This window comes from Sphaerodactylus townsendi, linkage group LG04, assembly GCF_021028975.2.
Source record: "Sphaerodactylus townsendi isolate TG3544 linkage group LG04, MPM_Stown_v2.3, whole genome shotgun sequence".
NCBI lineage: Eukaryota > Metazoa > Chordata > Lepidosauria > Squamata > Sphaerodactylidae > Sphaerodactylus > Sphaerodactylus townsendi.
This window is the reverse complement of record NC_059428.1, coordinates 73,597,529-73,619,646: the sequence shown is the minus strand read 5'-3', so window position 1 is coordinate 73,619,646 and position 22,118 is coordinate 73,597,529. Positions and strand designations below refer to the sequence as shown.

Genomic DNA, 22,118 nt, shown 5'->3' with positions numbered 1-22,118 from the left:
CTAATTCAATGCTTTATCTGCTAAACCTCTCTTGCTCTTATAACACTGATATATGGAAAGTTTGTTCAAAGCCCCATAGATTGCTGGAAAGTAACAAGTTTTTTGAATGTGTACAGAGATGTTATTGATAGTGAATTGGTTATGAACACACAGCAAAATAAGCATAAGCATAAGCATAAGCATTTTATTGTCATTGTGCACGCACAACGAAATTTACAGCAGCATTCCTCGATGCACACAATTTCAGACTCATACATCATCCTCACTTTCCCCTTCTTCCACCCATCCCTACACAGCCCCAAATACATCAATATGAAGCAGAGGAGTTTAGCATAGCCACAGCTCTAGAGTAGAAGCTGTCTCTAAGCCTCTTTGTCCTAGTTCTGAGGGCCCTGTATCGTCTGCCAGATGGTAACAGTTTAAAAAAGAGAGTGTGCTGGATGAGACGGGTCCCTCAGAATATTTTGGGCTTTATTTAGGCTTCGGGAATTATAGATTTCTTCCAAGGAGGGAAGAGGGCAGCCGATAATCCTTTGTGCAGTAGTGATCACCCTTTGGAGCGCCTTCCTATTCGCCACTGTGCAACTGGAGAACCATACACAGATGCAGTAGGTTAGGACACTCTCTATAGCACAGCGGTAAAAGGACACCAGAAGTTTTCCATCCAGTTGTTGCTTCCTTAAAAGTCTCAGAAAGTACAGTCTTTGCTGGGCTTTCTTAACCACCGCGGCAGTCTGTACGCCCCAGGTCAAGTCCTCTTTAATCATAACGCCCAGAAATTTAAAACTAGCCACCCGCTCCACTTGATCTCCATTTATAGTCAAGGGCTGAATTTCTGAGCTATTCCAAAATCCTGAAAAAGACATCAATAATATTTACAGAGGCTCTCAGAGCAAGAGTTAATGGAATCTATCACTGTGGGGTCATCTTTCAAACTATAAAAAAGCATTAGAGCCACAATAATCTGACTGCTGGTATTACCTCCAGTCTCTTTGTCCTCAACTAGAATTTCCAGTTTCAGAAGGCGCCATGGGACATCAGGGTCATCTCCCATCACTGTTAAGGTGGCTTCAAATTCACCCTCAACACGGAACTTTACACGACCATTAGCTAAAAACAAACAGATTCTTTTAAAATGTTTACACAGGTCCTGCTTTTGAAATAACAATAAATCTCAATATAGAGTGATTTTTAACACACATCCCTCCCTCTTTAGCTTTGTTAAAACCACAGTCAATTACAAAGTATTGTACAAAAATACGAAAAGTCTATACAAAATATTTACATATTGCACAACAACACAAGACTATAAATCAGAGCCAGGACACATTGTTATCCAAAAGTGTATTCATCATAAGCCTGACAACATACCGTACATACTCGTGTGTAAGTCAACCCGCATATAAGCTGAGGCACCTAATTTTACCACAAAAAACTGGGAAAACTTATTGACGCGCGTCTAAGTCGAGGGTGGGAAATGCAGCAGCTACTGGTAAATTTCAAAAATAAAAATAGATACCAATAAAATTACATTAATTGAGGCATCAGTAGGTTAAATGTTTTTGAATATTTATTTCAAAGAAAAACAGTAAACTAGCTCTGTAAGCCCTGATTCTCCCTTTAAATCCACTCAGAAGGGAGGGGGGTGATTTAAAGGGAGAATCCGGGGAAAATTTGAGGGTGCCTGTCAGGGGAGAAATGTTTATGTTAGCAGTACCAACATTTCAGAGTATCTTTAGGAGACCCTCCTGATGATACCTGATGATACCTGGTGAAGTTTGGTTCAAGGGTTCCAAAGTTATGGACCCTCAAAAGGGTAGTCCCATCTACTATTAGCTTCCATTGGAAACAATGGGGAATGGGAGCACCCATTTTGGGGATCCATAACTTTGGATCCCCTGAACCAAACATCACCAAACCTGGCTGGTATCAGCAAGAGATTATCCTGATGATACCAGCCAGGTTTAGTGAAGTTTGTTTCAAGGGGTCCAAAGTTATGGACCCTCAAAATGTAGTCCCATCTACTATTAGATCCCATTGGAAACAATGGGGGATGGGGCACCCCCTTTGGGGGTCCATAACTTTGGATCCCCTGAACTAAACTTTACCAAACCTGGCTGGTATCATCAGAAGTGTCACCTGATGATACCCTGAAATTTTGATGCCGCTAGCCTAAAAACTGCACCCCCTGGCAGCTGACAAAATATTTTTAAAAATACACCTCACGCGCGTAGGGGGGGGGGGTTCAGCACAAAAAATGTGCTGAAAAATTCGACTTATATGCAAGTATATATGGTAAGCTATCTTCACAAGATATCAATTCATGTGCAATGAGGCAGCTTATCGAGCTTCCAGAGGAAGTTTTTCCGCTTTAGGTCCCACCGCTAAGAAAGTCAAGTTATGGTCAAGTAACTCCTCAGCAAGTTCATTTGCAATTATTTTTAAATCTAGGAGCTGCATATGGAAGGCAATTCCCTAACATAAGCAGGACCAGATCTTGAAGGGATTCGCAAATAATAGCCAGCACTTTCCACAGAGCTTTGAAGCCAAATTGTAAACAGTGCAGTTCAACTATAGCAGGCAAGGTTCACACCTCACCTCTATCCGCAGGAAAGCCATTGCCGACATTGTTTAGGGGTTCTAATCACCTCTATTTTTTTTGCTTAAATTCATACTAAAAATATTAATTAGTCTGAAGCAAAGTGACTGAAGTCATTTCAGTACTCACCAACTGTAAGATTTGCCAGCTGTGGTGGAAGATCTGTTGTTACCAAACGATGGCGAAGAATCTGGTTTAACTGATGAAGTGTGGCTTGTTTTTCAGTTTTTGTTATTGGGTCAGGGGGAATTATTTTATCCTGTTAAAAACAATTTTTGATTAGCTTATTCTGCTGTTCAGTCAAACCATATTATGTGTTTCACAGCAACCAGCCCAGGGGTCTGCAACCTGCGGCTCTCCAGATGTTCATGGACTACAATTTCCAGGGCCAATTGGCCCTGCCGGCAGAGGCTGATGGGAATTGAAGTACATGAACATCTGGAGAGCCGCAGGTTGCAGACCCCTGAACCAGTCAAATCGCTGCTTGGGTTTGCACACAGGTCTTCCATTAGTTCTGTAGAACTTTTTGACATTTTTGTTATTGAACAGATAAGCCCATGTCAATGCAATAAGCTGCTTTTACAACAGGAAGAGACTTTCCAAAGCAGTTTGCCATGTGGCTGCATCAGGAGGATATAAGGAGGAATAACTCAAGGCTCCCTTGTACCACTGGAACAAGTCACAAAATTATTTGGAGCCTAGCTACTTCATGAGGAAAAAACCAAAGCACAACTTGTTAGAATATTCTTACATTTGTTTGTTGTCAAAGTAAGCTCACTGATTTGCACAACCAAGGATGAGACAATCTATCAAAGTGATAACCATTGGAACCTCCGAGAATGAGCCTACATAGCTTTTCCCACCAATAGCGTATATATGTATTTTTTCATAGCCTTTGGGTGTTGCAATTGACACGCCTCTTTGGCCAGCCCAACATGCCAAGTAATTGGGCCCCCAACAAACAGTTATCAAAATAAATACTTAAATAGTTATCAAAATAAATAAATACTTGGCATTCATCCATAAGGATAAAACCCCTTCACTTGATGATTCTGTAGGCAAATTGCATTCTTCCCACCAAGGTAAAACAGATTGACTAAAATAAAAAATATTTAGCATGAGTTTCGGTCATTAAAATCTGTTAATCAAAGCATTATCAGAAATGAAATCGTGAAGAAAAACTTTCCCATGTGTGCACACTATGACAAGAATTTAAGGCAATATACTACATCGACTATTTTATGAAGCGATGTACCCTAATGCAAGTTGGCAGTCGTGGATATGACCCAGTTGTCAGCACATCAATAGCATAAGGGATAGCAAAGCTGGGCAGTCGAGCATGAACTAAAGCATCTCTGGCTAGTGATGCTAAACGATCCGCAGTGTCAACAAATAAAATAGCTTGCTGATCTAAAACACTTGATATCATCTGCAAAACAAAGCAAAGGAAATAATCAATTTTTTCAAGTTTTACTCCTTATAGAAACATCTCTATTCAAGCTACAAACCCACACATTTTCAAGGTGCCTTACAAAACAATCCAGTACCAAACTATTTTTTAATTACCAACTAAGATGCTGCAATCAAAACAATGTAATAGATACAAACAAAATATTAAACAAAACAAAAGCAAGCTAAAATAAGAAGAAAGCAAAAGCAATTTTGTGTCCTGCTGGAAGCCTGGTTATTACATTTTCTCGTGGTGCCTGATGTTCAGCAACCTTCATGTCAGGCAAATGGACAGGGGAAGTCCATACATGAAGTGTCATAACAGATAACACCTTGTACCTTACAGTCATGTTCATCTCCCCTAACTAATTTCCAAACTTATAACAGAAAATCTGTACCCTGTTCAAAATGACAAATTGTTGGTGAAAAATTATTGCCAACAGTTCTTTAAAAGATGATTTAAATGCATAGGTAAAACACAAATTTTAACCTGCGTATGAACATAGATTATCCTTATTAAAGATGCAGAAAAAAATTTCTTACAGGAGAATGTTTCAAAAATATATGAAGATGAAAACCAAAATACAGGACCTTTGCCGAGAGGTAATTTGGTACTGGAAGTAACATGTAAGAAACCAAGTGATCCAAAAAAGGTATTAGAAAGGAGGACATGTATCTAGCAGATAAAAATCTGTGCTGTGCCTCTGCAGTAGGGTCTGCCCAAGGATACTTTCTGTCTCATCATTCTTCCAAGTATTGATGGCAGCACCATACAGGAGATGCAAAAGGCAGTGCCATACAGGAGATGGCAACCTCAGACCATTAGAATGGCCACACACACAAAAAAATTCACATCAAGTATGCTCTGATCTTTTCCAGGAAGTTAAGTGCCACAGGCAAAAGTCAAATCTGCCTACCTGAAATGCTGTCTGGGTAAAGTGACAGCTGGGTAGGAGGAAAGGGAAGAAAGAAAAAAAGAGTAGTATAGGCCAACAATAGCATAGAGATAAAACCAAAGAGGCAAAGATCAGAGCCTTGCCAGGCCAACATTTTTGCAATTATAAATCATTAACCCAAGTCTATAAATAGAAGTGATCATGGCTGAAATCCACACATTTTAAACCAGCAAACTTTCACTTATTCACTTACAGGTTTATTGCTATAGGCTTCAAAAGAGCCAACCCAACCAATAGTAAAACACTGCAATAGAACGTAGTGACATTTTGCAATGGAACGTAGTGACATTTTACCCCAAAAAGCACCTTGCCAAGGGCTCAACAGAAATCTGGCCCATCACACTTCCCAACTGACCCGAACTACTTCTAGAAGAGGAAAGAGCAGGAAAAGAGTAGGCATACCCATACTATGCTTGCTTTTTCCCCCTCAAAAGAGGTTATATCAGGCCATAAAATGAGTTTCAGGAAAGGATCTTGGGCAGTAACATAATTCTCTGGAAAAGAAATGGCCTGCCATTGAGTTTGCCATAATAAAATACTTGCAATGATGTCAGGCTCAGTACTGTTTAAGATAAATCTACACTATGATACATTATTTGGTTTAAAGTATTTTGATTCAAAGCACATTTTACTTTTCAAGTTACACAGTTGTCCAATTGGCAATAGGTTGGATCCAAAGGCACCTTTGCGCAAAAGGAAGGCAGATCTGTTCATAGGAAGATGGGATAAATGTTGGTTCTAAAAGGCCAGAAGTATTTCTGGGTTTTCCAGTCACACTGGAGCCCCCTGCCTTGTATCCCATGCTGTTCTTGAAGGTCTCCCAACACTCTGCAGCAACTTTACAGGAGGCTGAAAGTAATACGGGGAACCGGAATAGACCTATTCTACTGTACAGTTGAAAGGCTTCCAGACTGAGACAGATTCGCTAGAAGCGAAAATTAGAGGATTTAATATTTTTTATTTAGAAAGCTATAATTAATTATCCCAGTTGGAATGTTGGAATGTTGATAGACAAGCTTCACAGTTATCTCAGTGACTGGAATACAGAAGCCATCTGCTCCCATCTTTTCAATTCGTACATTTTTCATTACTCTCAAGCTTACCGCACATTTTTCCACCTTTCCAGCATTATTTGCCCATTTCACCAAGGCTAACAGTCGAACAAAAAGCTGTCGGGTACGACTTGCAAACTGCACTATTTCAATTTTTCTGTAGAAAAACAAATAACATTTAGAAAACTTACAGTCCAGTTGCTTTGACAGAAACAATATATAAAAGCTTAGTAATAAATCCCACAGTTACTTTAGATTTAGTATGCATTAATAGACCTACATTGCAAGCAGGTACCTCAATACAATTATTTAAGATTACTGTGTATTCGCATTGACTGAGCTAAATAAATTGCATTCACTTGTGCATGAGCGTAAGCACTTGATTCCAAGTTACAGGTTTTTTAAAATCATACTGTAGTAATGCACTGCTGACCCAGCAGCACCGTGGTAGAACGTTGGAACGCCAACGGACCTACGGCCTTCTGGTCGCACCGCACCCCCACTCCTCATCCCCCTATGAGTCACGGGTCATGAACTGTCTGGCTCAGTCACCGGGCGCAGGGACAATGGTCTTGCCCCCAGGTGAGGATTAGGCTCAGACGCTTACGCTCCTCTCCGCACGTAGCCAGGTGAGATCATGCATCACATGATGATCTCCCGACCTCCCGCCTCCCGCTCTCCCGGAACTCCCCCCGGTCCTCCCTCCTACACGCCCCCGATAGAATAACAATAAAAGGTGCCAGGAACCGGCACGCGGGAGACTCGCTAGGAACACGGACCTCCGGGCTCCCGCTGCTGGCGATCTCCACCAGATGTTATCTCCGCGTCTCGTCTCGTTCTTACGCTGACCACGTGGGTCGACTACAAGCTGGTGCCGAAACCCGGGAATCCTCGAACCTCCACCCTGCTCACCGTCGCTTCGGGAAAGGGCCGCGATACCGAAGTCCGCTGGATCGGGCGCATCCAGGGACCACTGCTGGTATCGCCTGTCCTCTGGATCGGCGCGATTCAGAGACATCGCTATTCTAGGACACTCTCTCGTCCGGGACGGAACACCGGTGAGTATGGGAGCTTGCAAAAGCAGGGCTTATGACAAGCACGTTGATCTAACTGAAAGCTGCTAGCGAAATGCGGCAGGGTCCGTAAAGAGAAGGGAGCTGCGCCAAATTGGTTGAGGAGATTGAAGCTCAGTGTCCATGGTACCCAGAGGGGGACATTGAATCTTAAGGACTGGGAAAACATCGGGCGCACTCTTCGCACAGAGCCTCGCGGCGCCCGATGTCACTGCTACTGACGTGGAGACAATGTTATGTCGCCATCAGCCTGCAGACCTATGGCTCCCTTGCTGTAGGCCGCCCTCCTTTCGATCTTTCACCTTCAATTTCAACCCCGGAATTTTCTCTATCCACTAAATTGGACGCCTGTCCTCCTTCTGCCCCTTGCTCCTCCGCCCATTTCAAACTCTCAGCTGCTCAGCGCCCCTCCTTGCTCCGCCTTCATTTTCCAAAGCCATCGCACCTCCGTCGGCGCCACGTAATGGCGCTGGTTTTCAAAACTCTGCGAGAGCCGTATTAGCCACGATCTGAAAAGGAAAGAAACCCTGACGGAAGACGATGCCGATATTCTCGCATTGTGCCCCGTCCATTTCACAGATACCGAGGGAGAGGATGGCGTTGTCCGCTGGTTGTCGAAAATCGCTTAAGCTATAACATCCTCACTGAGCTCCGCAAAGCGGTGCGGGACGTAGGAGTCACCAGTCCCTCTGTGAGAGGCATGCTAGAGGCAGTCGCGAGGAATCACTTAATGGTTCCAGACGACTGGAAGACCACCTTCCGCATGCTCCTGAGCCCTGCACAATTTGTGATCTGGGAAAGCGAGTTCCGCCAGCAGTGCTTCAGCAAGGCAACCGCCTCTGGCGGCGCCTACACCGCCGCACAGCTTTACGGCTTCGATGCCTTCGGCAACCCCAACAATCAGATTGTCCTACCTCAGGCCATCCTTACGATCGCCTCGAAAGCGCCTACAAGGCGTTTGTCAAGGTTCCCAATGCCGGCCAGCCCACTCCAGAGCTTCTCCACCATCCGCAAAACCCCAAGAACCCTATGCCGAGTTTGTGAGCAGGCTCCAGGAAGCTCTCAAAAGGCAGGTTGACAACGAGGGAGGCTCAGGGCGAAGCCTCCTTAAGCGCCTTGCCAAGGAGAACGCCTCCGCTGAGTGCCGCAGCAATCACAGGTCTAGGTAGGAACCCTGAACTGGCCGACATGCTTAAGGCTTGCCAGGATATCGGGTCCTTCGCCCACTACGCGGACCTCCTGGCCGCAGCCCTCTCCATTGCTAGAAACAGCCCCAGGCAGATGTTTCAATTGCCACCAGTCCGACACTTCCGTAGAGATTGCAGGCTGCCCAGTAGGGGCCTGCAACCCAGACTGGGGTCTCCCCAGGGGAGAGGGACCCCCAGGGAGGCCCGTCCCCCGGGCCTTCTCCACCTTTAAACAAGAACTATCCCTTATTGCAGGGGCCACTGACCTCGCTTGCCCGGAGCCCGCGTACACCCCAATGTGGGCGGGTATCCTGCAGGAACGGCCTCACGAGGGGCAGCCGCGACGCCGCGGGCTCCTACGCCCCAAGAGCATCCCGCCGCCCACTTCACACAGTTCAGAGGCCCAGGTAAACCCCAGGGTGCAGAGAGCTCCGGCACGGCCATCGGCGAAGTGGCCGGGCGGCCTGATCAGTGGCCGGCTGGGGCACATTTGCGCACCTGGGAAGAGGGAGGAGCAGGCCACACCGGAAGCCCCCCAGGACTCGGGCGGCAATCATCGCCCTCCCCATTGCCATGGGAGAGCTCGAGGCGCAGTAAGCCCGCCCACTGCCCTCCCCTCACATGGACCACGAAGACCCCAGTATGGGTAGAACAGTGGCCACTGCCCAGAGAAAAATTGACTGCCATGCACCAACTCGTGGAGGAACAGCTGGCTGCGGGCCACATTGAGACCTCAACATCACCATGGAACACGCCTGTCTTTGTGATAAAAGAAGAGTGGCCGATGGCGATTGCTACAGGATCTCAGAGCAGTAAATGCCTGCATCCAACCCATGGGCCCTCTTCAATGCGGTTTACCCAACCCCAACCTTATCCCCTCGGACTACCAGGTCCTGATTGTTGACCTGAAGGATTGTTTCTTTTGTATTCCCTCTCTCCCGAAGACCGAGTACATTTCGGCTTTCACGGTACGGTGCTTAATCATCAGCGGCCCACGGCCAGATACCAATGGAAAGTATTGCCCCAGGGAATGCTCAACAGCCCCACCTTGTGTCAGTTTTTTGTCCATCACACCTCTAGCCCGCTTTTGCGCCAAAGCGCCCGGAGCCATAATCATCCATTACATGGATGATATCCTAGTAGCCGCACCGACCATCCCCGCAGTGGATAACGCTGCTGGCCGGCACATTAAAACAGTCAGGCCTATAAGCCATCGCCTCCCGAAGAGGTGCAAAAGAACGAGCCATTCTTGTATCTGGGGCATAAACTCCTCCACTCCTACTCCGCCCCTGTCATACCAGAGATGCAAATCCCAGACACCCCCACACTCCTCCAGCTGCAGCAGCTGCTCGAACCCTCAACTGGGTCCGTCCCTTCTTTGCCCTCACCACCTTCCTTGCTCAGCCCCTGTTCTCACTACTCCCGCTCGCCAAAAACCCAGGGGACAGGATCCAACTCACCCAAAAGCACAAGGACGCCTTTCGGGCAGTAAGGGAGGTCCTAGCCCGCCGATGGGTGGATCGGGTCCCCTCAAGGATCAACCTCTCTCCCTCTTCCTCTTGAACACCCCCCCTCTCCCAACCGGAGTCCTAGGGTACACTTTCGACCGCCACAAACCTTCTTGGTCGAATGGCTCTTACCTACCTCATGTGCCCGCAAAAAATCTCTCCACTCGGCCAGCTTTTACGCAGATCTCATCAACCAAGGGCGCCAGCGACTATGGTAATGGTGGGGTGGGACCCGAAAAAATCGTCATGCCTCTAAACAGAGCAGAATTCCAGCATCTCTTGAACGCTTTCTTCACCCCTCCAGCTGGCCCTGGAGGATTTCGTGGGGGAGATCCTCTTCCACCTCCCCCCAGACCCTCGCCTCACTCTCCTCCACTCTACCCCTGTCCCGTTCGGCCTTTAGCGGCCTCTGTCCCACTCCAAAGCGGCCCCACCATCTTCGCCGACGGGGGCAAACGCTATCGGCGCCATTGCATTTCAACAAAATGGTCAATGGCAGACCGCTTACACGCCGCCCCAAGCCTCCGCCAACGGAGCTGAACTTCGCCGCAGCCATTCTGGCCTTTCAAACTTTCCCCCAACCCTTCAACCTTTTGGTCGATTCCCCAATACGTATGACGCGTGATGAAAGCCCACCTACCCCGAGCCTACGTCGCCCCGACCGAATCGACTTAAACCTCATGAGTCTCTTTCCTGACATTACGGAACCTACTAGCATCCAGAACCTCTCAATACTTCGTAGGCCTATATGCAGCCACACGCCGCTCCCAGGCCCCTTCAGCGAGGGGAACCAGCGCGCAGACAACGCTTACCCACATCTCCACCCTCTTCTCCGACCCTTCCAGTCACACGATTTCTTCCACCAGGGGCAAAAGCACTCACACCGATCCTGTAGCATCCCCTCAACCAGGCACACCTATCGTTAAATCTTGTGCTCAATGCTCACGCCTTGGCCCCTCGTCAGACCCCGGGGTAAACCCGAGGGGGGCCCTAGGAAGTGTCTTGTGGCAAATGGACGTAACCCTGGTCCCTGCCCTGGCTGCCTGGAAGCACCTACGGGTAAATATAGATACCTACTCGGGATACGTCTGGGACACCCCTGTACGAGGCGAAACAACCAATCACGTCATCCAGCACCTCTTTGCATGCATAACCGTCATGGGCGCTCCGCCTAAAACGGACAACGCCGCCAAGATATTCTTCCTGCAGCCATGCTCCAGTTCTGCACCAACTGGGAATCGTGCTAACACACGGAATTCCCTACAACAGCACCGGCAAGCAATCGTTGAGAGAGCAAATCGCAACTTCAAAGAAATTCTAGCCAAACAATTAAAGAAAGGGGAGGTAGCCCCCCATTTAGGCCACATACAACAGACAGTATCAAAAGTACTCTTCACCATCAATCATTTAAATCTGCTCGCCCTACCATCAGGGCAACAGATCACCCCCGTAGAAAGACACTTCAGGCAGTCAGACCCTCCCCACGCCAAGGTCTACTACCGCCAGCTCCCAGATCGAACCTGGCGGGGACCGGCCCCCCTCATAACCTGGGGAGGGGTATGCTTCAGTCCTTCTCCCCACAGGTCCTCTATGGATTCCAGCCCGACATGTCCTACCAGCTCGAGGAACGATGCCAAACGAAGCCAGGCCACACCACTAAGATGGAACAGGTCCCCCCGGAGTACCCCGGCCCCATAGCTTCAGTAGACTTACAATCAGCATCGGAACGACCCGAAGATCCAGAGGGATCCGCCAGGCGCCAGAGCTACAATCAGCCTAACCGAAGACTCCTGCAGCAGCCGGCCCGCCTCTAAACACCCAAGAATCCCAAAGCTGCAGCCTCTGCGGCTATCGCTGCGGATTTCACAGCCATCAGCAGCTACTCACACAACTAACCCCCACCGGTGACCATCAGTCACCCCTTGCAGGATCCTCATCCACAGCCGCCATCCTTCTTTTCCTCCCCACCGGGCTGGAATTTGAATTTACAGCCGGGAACATCCCTGATAGGTTAACCCTTGGAACTCTCCGCTGTTTTCAGCCAGCTTTGAATATTGTCGAACACGCCTTCTCTTCACAACCTTTGCTCTCGTGGAGAATCACTGAACCTGCAATGCTAAAGACTATCAGTAGCTCTCTCTACGATCTTGAGAAATCCATGGACTCTAACGCCATCACTCTGTAGTTTTGGTAGTCAAACAGCAAGAGCCATGCATTGGACAATTATGCAACCACGGGTTGCCTTCCTTCCGTACATCATCCAGCCTATGTATCATTTAGCCATGTTTTATTGTTTAAATTTATTGCATGCCCTAATTTTTGAAGTTATGTTATTTGTTATTGCTGCATTTCCGCCTGAATGTCTGCCGGGACTCTCTGCTACCGCCTCACCATCGTCCTACCCCAGGCTCCACCCCAGGAGCCCGGACGCCGCCGCCGCCACTCCGCTCTGCCTTTCGATCCCTCCTGTCGAAACGACGCGGTCGCCCTCTCCAAAGCGGAGTTTGTCTCCCTCGCAACTTCCCTTGTGGGAGCCCCCGGACTTGTTTCCTGTAACACCAAGACTATTGGCCAGCTGGCCTGTGCCCTTGCGAAGTCCATCAACTCCACCTTCATTGCCCTGGATGCCCTGGCCTCCGAGCAGCAAGAACTTCGTCAAGCGACTTTAGATAATCGTGCCGCCATTGACTATTTGTTGTTATTGCATCACCAAAGCTGTGAGAATGTACGTAATATGTGTTGCTTTAATCTCTCTGATAATTCCCAGTTGATTCATATGAAAGTACGTGAGCTGCAAGAAGTTGTATCTAATCTGAAATATGATGTTTTGCCCCATTGGTGGTCAGCCCTCTGGAGCTGGCTGCCGGAAGGATGGTTGAGTGCTATTGTGCAGCTCTGCATTGGTTTAATTGTGTGCCTCGTTATCGGATCTTGTTTCGTTCAATGTGTGTCTAATATTGCCTGCAACGTGTGTAAGAAGCCCCTCGAATTTCCCTTACCCCGCAACCAAATTCTAATGTTACACAAGCAGCTCGGTCAGCTTGACCAGACGGCGGAGGAGACAAAGCGTCCCTTTAAATCACCCCTTAGCATTTCGGTCCCCCTTCTAAATGTAAAAAAGGAGGAGATGTAGTGATGCACTGCTGACCCAGCAGGACCGTGGTAGAACGTTAGAACGTCAACGGACGTACGGCCTTCTGGTCGCACCAAGCACCCCCACTCCTCTCTCATCCCCCTATGAGTCACGGGTCATGAACTGTCTGGCTCAGTCACCGGGCGAGGGACAATGGTCTTGCCTCCCCAGGCAAGAGGATTAGGCCTCAGACAGCTTCACGCTCCTCTCTCCGGTGACGTAGCCAGGTGAGATCATGCATCACATGATGATCTCCACCTCCCCGGCCTCCGCCTCCCTGAACTCCCCGGTCCTCTCCCTCCTACACTGATCGAGAATAACAATAAAAGGTGCCAGGAACCGGCACGCTGCGGGAGACTCTGGCTTAGGAACCACCGGATTCCTCCGGGCTCCCCGCTGCTACAAGCATTCTCCACCAGATGTGCTTATCTCCGCCTCGTCTTCAAGGCGTTTCTTCACGCTGACCACGTAATGCAGGCTAAACATCATACAACAAGATTTTATTTAATGCTTTCCAACAAGCTCTGCTAACTGACACAAGTAAGAAATGTATACCACAATTATAAGAAGGTTGCACTCTTTAAGTTTTATAGCATCTGCTTAGGACCACACAGATATAAAAATAGTACAGAGTGCCTTTGTCATATCTGCAAGAGAAGACTGAGCTAAAATTTGCCAATAAGCCATTAACAGTTTCAGTTGAATGCACAATACTAGTTATTTTAAAAATCCATTTTTACATGCACGAACACCAGAGTTGTTGCCATGTAACTGCTTTTCATTCATTCATACTATTTTAATTTTTAAAATCTATAGCATCCTTCAAGATTTATGGAGAATAATAGCATTTAAAAACACAAACATATTAAATAGCATAGTAATCTGGTTTCTATGATTCCATTCTGCTGGCACAAGTGTCACGTTTCACTGTTAGAAGAAAGGAATCACAGGATCTGACAAACTGTGTTTTAAATATTAATATTGGTAGCCTTCTAAGATTTATACCTTGCAGCAAGTCATGAGTGGAATACAAGTTTTCAACAAAGGTGAATTATCTCATACAAAAGAGGCATGTATTGACTGCAAAACTCATACTCATTCTTACTAGTACTGCGTTTGCTACACACACCTCCCCATGAACAGCCAGGATTCGTGCTCCTTCCCATGTATGAAAAAAAAAACTAAGGCAATGCATAAACTTTGACCTACTGGAAGATTTCTGCATACCCTAAAATCTTGAAGCAATCGGAAGCATGAAAAAATATTTATAGTGATCCCTTGCACTAAGTTAAATAGAACATATCCCAAACTATTTTTGCACTCTACGAGAATTTGTACAAACAATTGCCGGGCACTATCAGATGGGAGGAAAACAGTAGAGGTTGGAAAAGGTCCTGAACAAGTGGGACTGCTCTAAGTCCAGTAACATTTCTGCTTGCATCTAAGCCAGTATCTGTGGCAACTTCAACTTTTAAAGCAACTTCTCAAAGAAGTCTTCCACGAACAACAATTGGGTGCAAATTCTGCAACAACATAAGAGCCTGCTGGATCAGACCAGGGTCCATCTGGTCCAGCACTTTGCCACTCACAGTGACCCACCAGGTGCCTTTGGGAGCTCACATGCAGGATGTGAAAGCAATGGCCTTCTGCTGCTGCTGCTCCCGAGCACCTGGTCTGCTAAGGCATTTGCAATCTCAGATCGAGGAGGATCAAGATTGTAGTTATAGATCAGGAGGTAGGAATCTGCGGTTTCTCCAGATGTTCCCGAACTACAATTCTATCAGTTTCTACCAGCATGGCCAATTGGCCATGCTGACAGAGGCTGATGGGAATTGTGAACCCTGAACATCTGAGAGCCGCAGGTTCCCACCCCTGCCATAATCGACTTCTCCTCCATAAAATCTGCCCAAAGCCCTTTTACCCAAAGCCATCCAGGTTAGTGGGCCATCACCACTCTCCTGTGGTAGCATATTCCAAACACCAATGCACTTGACTGGTGTTCTACAATCGCGATGAAAAAAATGCGTTTCCTTTTATTAGTCCTTATTCTCCGCATTTTTCAATGCTTAATCCCCCCCTGGTTTTAGTATTGTGAAAGAGAGTATATTTCTCTGTCAACATTTTTCTACCCCATGCATAATTTTATAGACTTCAATCCCATATCCCACCTCAGATGCCCCCCTCTCCAAACTAAAAGGAGTCCTAAACTATGCAGCCTCTCCTCCTCATAAGGAAGGTGCTCCAGGTCCCTCAATCATCCTCCCATTGCCCTTTCTCTCGTACTTTTTTTCTATCTCTTCAATATTAACTTTCTGAGGATGTAGTGAATACAGAACTGAACACTCCAAGTGCAGCCTAATCACTGTATATATAAGGGACATGAGACACCTTGCAGATTTGATTCTCAATTCCTTTCCTAATGATCCCCAGCATAGAGTTTGCCTTTTTCACAGCTGCCATGCATTGAGTTGACATTCCCATGGAACTATAAACTAAAATGCCCAAATCCTTTTCCTGATCTGTGACTGATAGCACTGATCCCTGTAGCATGTATGTGAAGTTTAGATTTTTTGCCCCTATATGCATCACTTTATATTTTGCTACACTGAACTGATTTGCCATTTCTTAGCTCACTCACCTAATTTATAAAGGTCCGCGGATTTGGCGGAGCTCTTCACAATCCTTTGCGGTTCTCACCACCCTACATAATTTGGTATCATCCGCAAACTTGGCCACCACGCTACCCACCTCTACTTCCAGGTCATTTATGAATAGGTTAAAGAGCACTGGTCCCAAAACGGATGGAGGCTGATTTCAGGGATAAGTTGCATATTAAAGTGAGAAGATCAGCAATTTCACACTTGAGCTCTTCAATGCAACCTGGGCCAGGGGATTTGGTAGCATTTAGTTTATCAGTGGCTGTCAGAACTTCTTCCTTGTCTACCACTATCTTCGCTAGTTCCTCGGATTCACCTCCTAAGGAGCTTGGTTCGGGTGCAGGGATTTTCCTCACTTCTTCTTGGGTGAAGACAGATGCAAAGAATTCATTCAGCTTCTCTCCAATCTCCCTGTCATCTTTTAGAACCCCTTTTGTTCCTTCGTCATCTAACGGGCCTACCACCTCCCTAGATGGCTTCTTACTTTTGATGTATTTGAAGAACTGTTTGTTGCTGGTCTTGACGTTCGCAGCCATGTGTTCCTCATAATCCTTTTTTGCCTCCCTTACAGCCAACTTGCTTCTCTTTTGCCACCATTTGTATTCCTTCCTGTATTCTTCATCAGTCAAACTGGACTTCCATTTTCCAGAAGACATCTTTTTTCTGATAATTTCCTCAACCTCTCTTGTTAACCATGGTGGCTAACTTTTGGACTGGGTGCTGCCTTCCCTAACCTGAGGAACACATTCCAGCTGAGCTTTTATTACTGTGTTTTTAAATAACCTTCAAGCATCTTGGACAGTTTTGACTCTCTTGATTTTCCCTTTTAGTTTCCTGCACACTATCCCACTCATCTTTGAGAAATTTCCCTTTCTGAAGGCAAATGTAACTACATTAGTAGTTGTCACTTGTTTGCATTCAGAGATACTGAAAACAGCATTGAGGTCATTGTTCCCTATCGGCTCAACAACACTGACTTCCTGTACCAAGTCCTGGGTCCCACATAGAATTAGATCTAGGATCACCTCTCCCCTGGTTGGTTCCACAACCATCTGCTCTAAGCCACAGTCATTTAGCATATCCAGGAATGCTCTCTCCTTACTATGACCTGAACATGCATTTTTCCAGTTTATGTGGGGATAGAATGAAGCTAATTCTCCATGAAAGAGAATAAAAATATTTCATTACTTTAAAAGGTTAAAACCAGATATAATTTGCTTACTGGAGATCCACATTAGCAAAAAGGACATAAAATAGTTGTTCTCCAGAGGGCTTTCTGGTAGGAAGGATGAAACCCCCCCCAAAAAACCCCACCGCCAGAAAGATCTCCATAGGGCTTAACGAAGAAGAAGAAGAGTTTGGATTTATATCCCCCCTTTCTCTCCTGCAGGAGACTCAAAGGAGCTTACAATCTCCTTGCCCTTCCCCCCTCACAACAAACACCCTGTGAGGTAGGTGGGGCTGAGAGAGCTCCAAGAAGCTGTGACTAGCCCAAGGTCACCCAGCTGGCGTGTGTGGGAGTATACACAGGCCCCAATCTGAATTCCCCAGATAAGCCTCCACAGCTCAGGCGGCAGAGCTGAGAATCAAACCTGGTTCCTCCAGATTAGATACACGAGCTCTTAACCTCCTACGCCACTGTTGCTCCTTTTGAACTTATGCCACCCAAAATGGTGGCATAAATTCATGGCCCAGGCTACCATGTTCTTAGAGGCAATGGCACCTGGGTGGCTAGGAGAACCACTGTGGCTGTCCACCAGAATATTTGCCCTTCTACCAGGATAAGTGCCCTAGGAAGGGAAAATCCACCAACATGGCTCCGTTCCACCTCTATGAGTCACATAAGCCCTCCCACCCCAACTGGGCTGTAGTACTTTCAGATTGAGGTCAAATAAAGCTTTATTTCAAAATAATGTAATTGTTCAGGACTGTAAAAATGTTTTGATTTTCATAATATGGATTCAGTTAAGATGAGGTAATGCTACTGTATAGCATAAAGTTTAGCTTAATTTCAGTCTTTTCTACTTTGGCAAGTCTTGGCAAAGACCAGATTTGGTCCAACTATCACCCAGTATCTCCCACATACCTAAATTGTATTAGATTTAACTGTAAACATACCTTATTTTAAATAGACCAGCCCAGTCATTACTCACCTTTCCATGTCGGTCTTTCTTGGTAATCTGTTTTTGTTAAGAAAAGGATAAGACATTGTGAGATAGTAAAATTGTAAATTACAAGAAGTTGCACATTTCACATCTCAACAATTGTACATTATAATTAACATTCAATAAGCCATTGTATTTTGAAACAAATATTTTGTTAGGTTGAAGCTTGTCATTTGACTTTTCTGCTCTTCTGGATTAAGGGTTTGCTTACATTAACTGTTAGTATTTAATGTTGAAAGGGTTTAATAAAGTACAGAAACCTAAAACACTTAAGTTAAATAATTGAGCCACATTTCACAGTTGGCAAATAACTTGCTCATTTACAACCATGTTCTCTGCAGCACTTCAGTATGGTCACTCACTTGTCCCTTAGTATTTAGAAATGCATGCCTTCTTTTTCTCATTTCACATGCTTTCAAAGAACAACATTACAACTAGTTGTAAACAACCTGACACTATACATTGTGGGCTGACATTCACTGAGCTTCACGATTCCAGATTTCAACACTCTGTATCTTTACCTTTACTAGCAACATCATAAAGAGTTCATAAAACTTCTCACAAAACCGTTTTTTAAATTCTGATTAGAGTATACTTTCAACACAAGTCAAATTATGTGTTTATGTGTCAGTAAAAGGAGTACAAGAAATTATGAGTAACTATGAAGATAGCATAATCAATTGGTGAGGGCATCTGCATTGTAGTAGCCTGGCCTTTTGATCCCTTTGATTGCTTACTGCCTAGGGACATCCTTTGTCTGGGTGGTGTTCACTAGCCCTTTGATTGCTTACCGCCTGAAGACATCCTTTGTCTGGGTGGTGTTCATTAGTCACTGTCTTGATTACTCACATGCTAAATGGGTGGATCCCACCCAACACAAGCAAATCAAGCTTGCTAATTGCACCCTTTACACTTGTTAACAGGTAAATGGTTCTTTCTCCCACCCTGGACATTCCACAAGTATATACTCCACTTGCTTCTCTACCATCAGATCCTCTGAAGATGCCAGCCACAGATAATGGCGAAACATCAGGAGAAAATGCTACTAGAACATAGCCATACAGCCACACAACACTCCAACTTATTCTATAAATGCAGCAACAATAAAAAGTGAGTAACTATTTCACCAAAATAGTATGGGTGTCCTAAATAAATAGGTGAAGGGATGCTTTGGAAGTCAAAATACTACATCCAACTGGGTCCCAGCCTTCTAATTGTATGCAGACATGTATTCTTAACCCAACAATGTTTTCTTAGCCAATTTAAACACTAACATGACCAAATGCAATGGCCATTTCTTACTGAAAAGCACAAAACCCAGCTATGTCACCAACGGTATACCCAAATTTGCTGCTACTTTAGTTCTCTGCCAGATGCTTTCAACACTAGCTTGTCCCATTCTCGTTTTACATTTTCCGGACTACATTTCAATCTCAGGAATCCACGTGAAATCACAGGGCATGAAAGCACCTGGTTTACTGCTAAAACCAAAAGAACGGGGGGAGAGGGACAGGAGAGGTTTAGAGATCCAGGGAACTCACAAGTCTGCGAGCACGGTGAGTTCTGCATAAGTGCGATGCAACAGGAAGTCTATGAGAGTGCTCAGGCGGTAGCCGGGACTGGAGGTGGTTGTCGCCGACCCTGGCGGTGGTGGAGCCGGGGCAGAGGTGGACCCACTCCCAGCCGGGACCAGTTGGTGGCTTTCCAATTGCACCGGCGCCATCGCTTCAACGGCAGACGCAGAGACCGGTCGGCCGCCAGCAATAAGACCTCCAAGCCGAATCGCCGTTCTAACGACGGCGGGGAGATCGCAGAGGAGGACCACCACCCTTCACCCGGCGCGCCGCCACGAAAAAAGCTTCATCACCAGCACGACTACAGCTGCGGCCGCCGCCGCCATGCAAAGGCGAGGGCACCACACCGGAAGTGATCCCTAATAGCGGCGGACCGGAAGGAGAGCTCTTCCGGCAGCGTGTAAGAGTGGCAGTAGGGGTGGGGCGAAGCGAGTGGTGTTCGGTTGCCAGCAAGTTTTGGCGGAGCGTAAGAGGGGATGAATTGGGAAGGTTCTCGGCGCTGCTAGAGCCTCCACCTTAGTTGAGGATATGGAGTGTAAAGATCACTTTTTTGGAAAGGCTCCCCCCACCCCCGTAAAACTAATCTGTGCTAAAAATTGGATTTGACATATCTCATTCTGCGGTTACCTTCGTCAGGGAGCAATGACAACCCTAGAAAATATATGTATGACATCTAGTCATATTACTGAGACTGCAAACATTGTATTTTAGCCCCCATACACATTCGACATCCAAAATAATTACAATCCCTGGTTTCAAGCTATCTCAGCCCTTTTACTCTAAATAGAATACCCCTGAGGATTCCATGGCCCGGATTTACATATTTGTTTGAAGGGGAACAAAAGTACAAAATTACACCTCTATATATTTTATATTAAATATATGTATATAATGCCCCTATACATTATATTTATTAAATATAGGTACATAATGTATGTATGTATATAATCAATTATATATGGCCACAGGCATAGAGAGCTTTAAAAATAGATTGGATAGATTAATAGAGGAGAGGTCTTTCGATGGCTGCTAGCCAGGATGACTAAAGGGAACTCCATGTTTCGAGGCAGTCAACCTCTGAATCCCAGTGCCCAGAGGCAACATCAGGGGGAGGCCTCAGCCTGTATGCCCTGTTGTTGGTCCTTAAAGGAAACGTTTGGCCACTGTGTGAGGCAGAGTACTGGACTAGATGGACCACTGGTCTGATCCAGCAAAGCTCTTCTTCTGTTCTCATTTGTTAGGTCAATAAAAATGGCATGTTGATTCAGTTTTTATCAATTTCCTAATTGTCTTTCTGTATAGTGTATAGTTCTTCCATGGAAGCTTGCTGGATGATCTTGAGCCAGTCTTATATTCTCAGTCTAACCTACCTCATAGGAGAAAATGGAGAGATGGAGAATGACACTCTTGGGTGGTTTGGAAGACTCTGGATGGTTGGCTCTGCCAAACATAGAGCGGGGGGCCAGCAGTACCTCCATGGCTGACTTTGTTAGTTCTTCCCCCACACCCCACTTACGTGGCTGGCTGCTTGTGTGAAGGCAGGATGGGCCAGTGGGTGGTTGAGATGAGTGAGCCATTGTAGTATGATGATTAGGAGTATAAGACTAGGATCTAGGAGTCTCCAGTTCAAATTCCTTTTAGTGCCATGGAACGTAGCTGGGCGGCCATGGGCCAATCACACAGACTCATCCTAACCTCCCTCACAGGCTTGGTGTGAGGATAAAACAGAGGTGAGGAGAATGATGTAAGCCACTTTGGGTCCCCCTTGAGGAGAAAGGTGGGGTAAATGAATGATGTAAATCCATTTGTGCTCTGCGCCCAGGTATCTGGGGGAGGTGGGGCTCTGTCACCCATGCATCTAGAGGAGGTATCACTGGGAGACGAGATCATGGGATCCCCAGAGTCAACTGCTGGTGGGGAGGCAATGCAGTGAGCAGACTCAATGTCTTCAATGGAGAGAGCACTGGTGGAAGAGGTGATCAACTGACTCAGATCCTGCATGTTGTAGCAGGGCACTAGGAACCCAAGTGGGAGCAGGAGGAGGGAGGGATGCATTCTCCCAGGGCATGGAGAAGTTGGCAGTGTATGGCAGGCATCTGAAGGGGCTGTTGTCAAAAAGGACATCAAGGACATCCAGGTGCGCAGCAAGAGAGATGTACTGAAGTGAATAAGACAGCCCGTTGGGAACAATGGTAAATGCTAGAATGCTTATTGTATGTATTGGGAGCCAGGAATGCCAACTTACTTGCATGAACTCCATTGAAATACCTTATGTTACAAAAAAGTAACAATGAATGCAGAATGGATTTAGAACGATGGACTCTGAGCACCAACAGACTGGAATCGCAACTCCCAGAGTACAAGGATGGTGAGTCCAGTGCAGTCCCAGAACTCTTCTGCTCCACTGAGGAAGCTACTGAATAATCTGTTGGTAGTGTACATAACCTCAGTGCTTTGCCAGCTGCATTGGTTACCGGTTGAGTTCCAGATTAGGTTCAAGGTGTTAGTATTGACCTTTAAAGGCTTGAGTGGTCTGGTGCCCTCGTATCTGCAGGACCACATCTCCCAATATGATCCTGGAAGACACAATATTCCTCAGACAGTAATCTCCTGGAAATCCCCAGCCGAAAGGATATCTGACTGGCCTCAACAAGGGCCAGGGCTTTTTCAGCCATGGCCTGGTGGAACTCTCTACCATTGGACATTAGCACCCTGAGAACAGTTTTGTAGGCCCTGAAAACAGAGATGTTCTGCCAGGCCCTGGC

At 46.3% G+C, this 22,118-nt stretch overlaps 1 protein-coding gene across 1 annotated transcript in view; it reads right to left on the bottom strand.

Annotated features, from left to right (window-relative positions):
• The window catches only part of MED14 (mediator complex subunit 14), a 61,913-nt gene extending 42,218 nt beyond the window's left edge, over positions 1 to 19,695 (bottom strand). Inside the window, exons 1-6 of the mRNA XM_048493573.1 lie at positions 19,321 to 19,695; positions 17,768 to 17,794; positions 6,108 to 6,213; positions 3,855 to 4,028; positions 2,729 to 2,858; positions 982 to 1,110 (exon numbers count right to left, since the gene is read on the bottom strand). Of these exons, the coding sequence (XP_048349530.1) occupies positions 982 to 1,110; positions 2,729 to 2,858; positions 3,855 to 4,028; positions 6,108 to 6,213; positions 17,768 to 17,794; positions 19,321 to 19,502 (748 nt within the window). The 5' untranslated portion in view covers positions 19,503 to 19,695. The remainder of the gene's footprint in view (positions 1 to 981; positions 1,111 to 2,728; positions 2,859 to 3,854; positions 4,029 to 6,107; positions 6,214 to 17,767; positions 17,795 to 19,320) is intronic.
• Between the last annotated feature and the right edge of the window lie 2,423 nt (positions 19,696 to 22,118).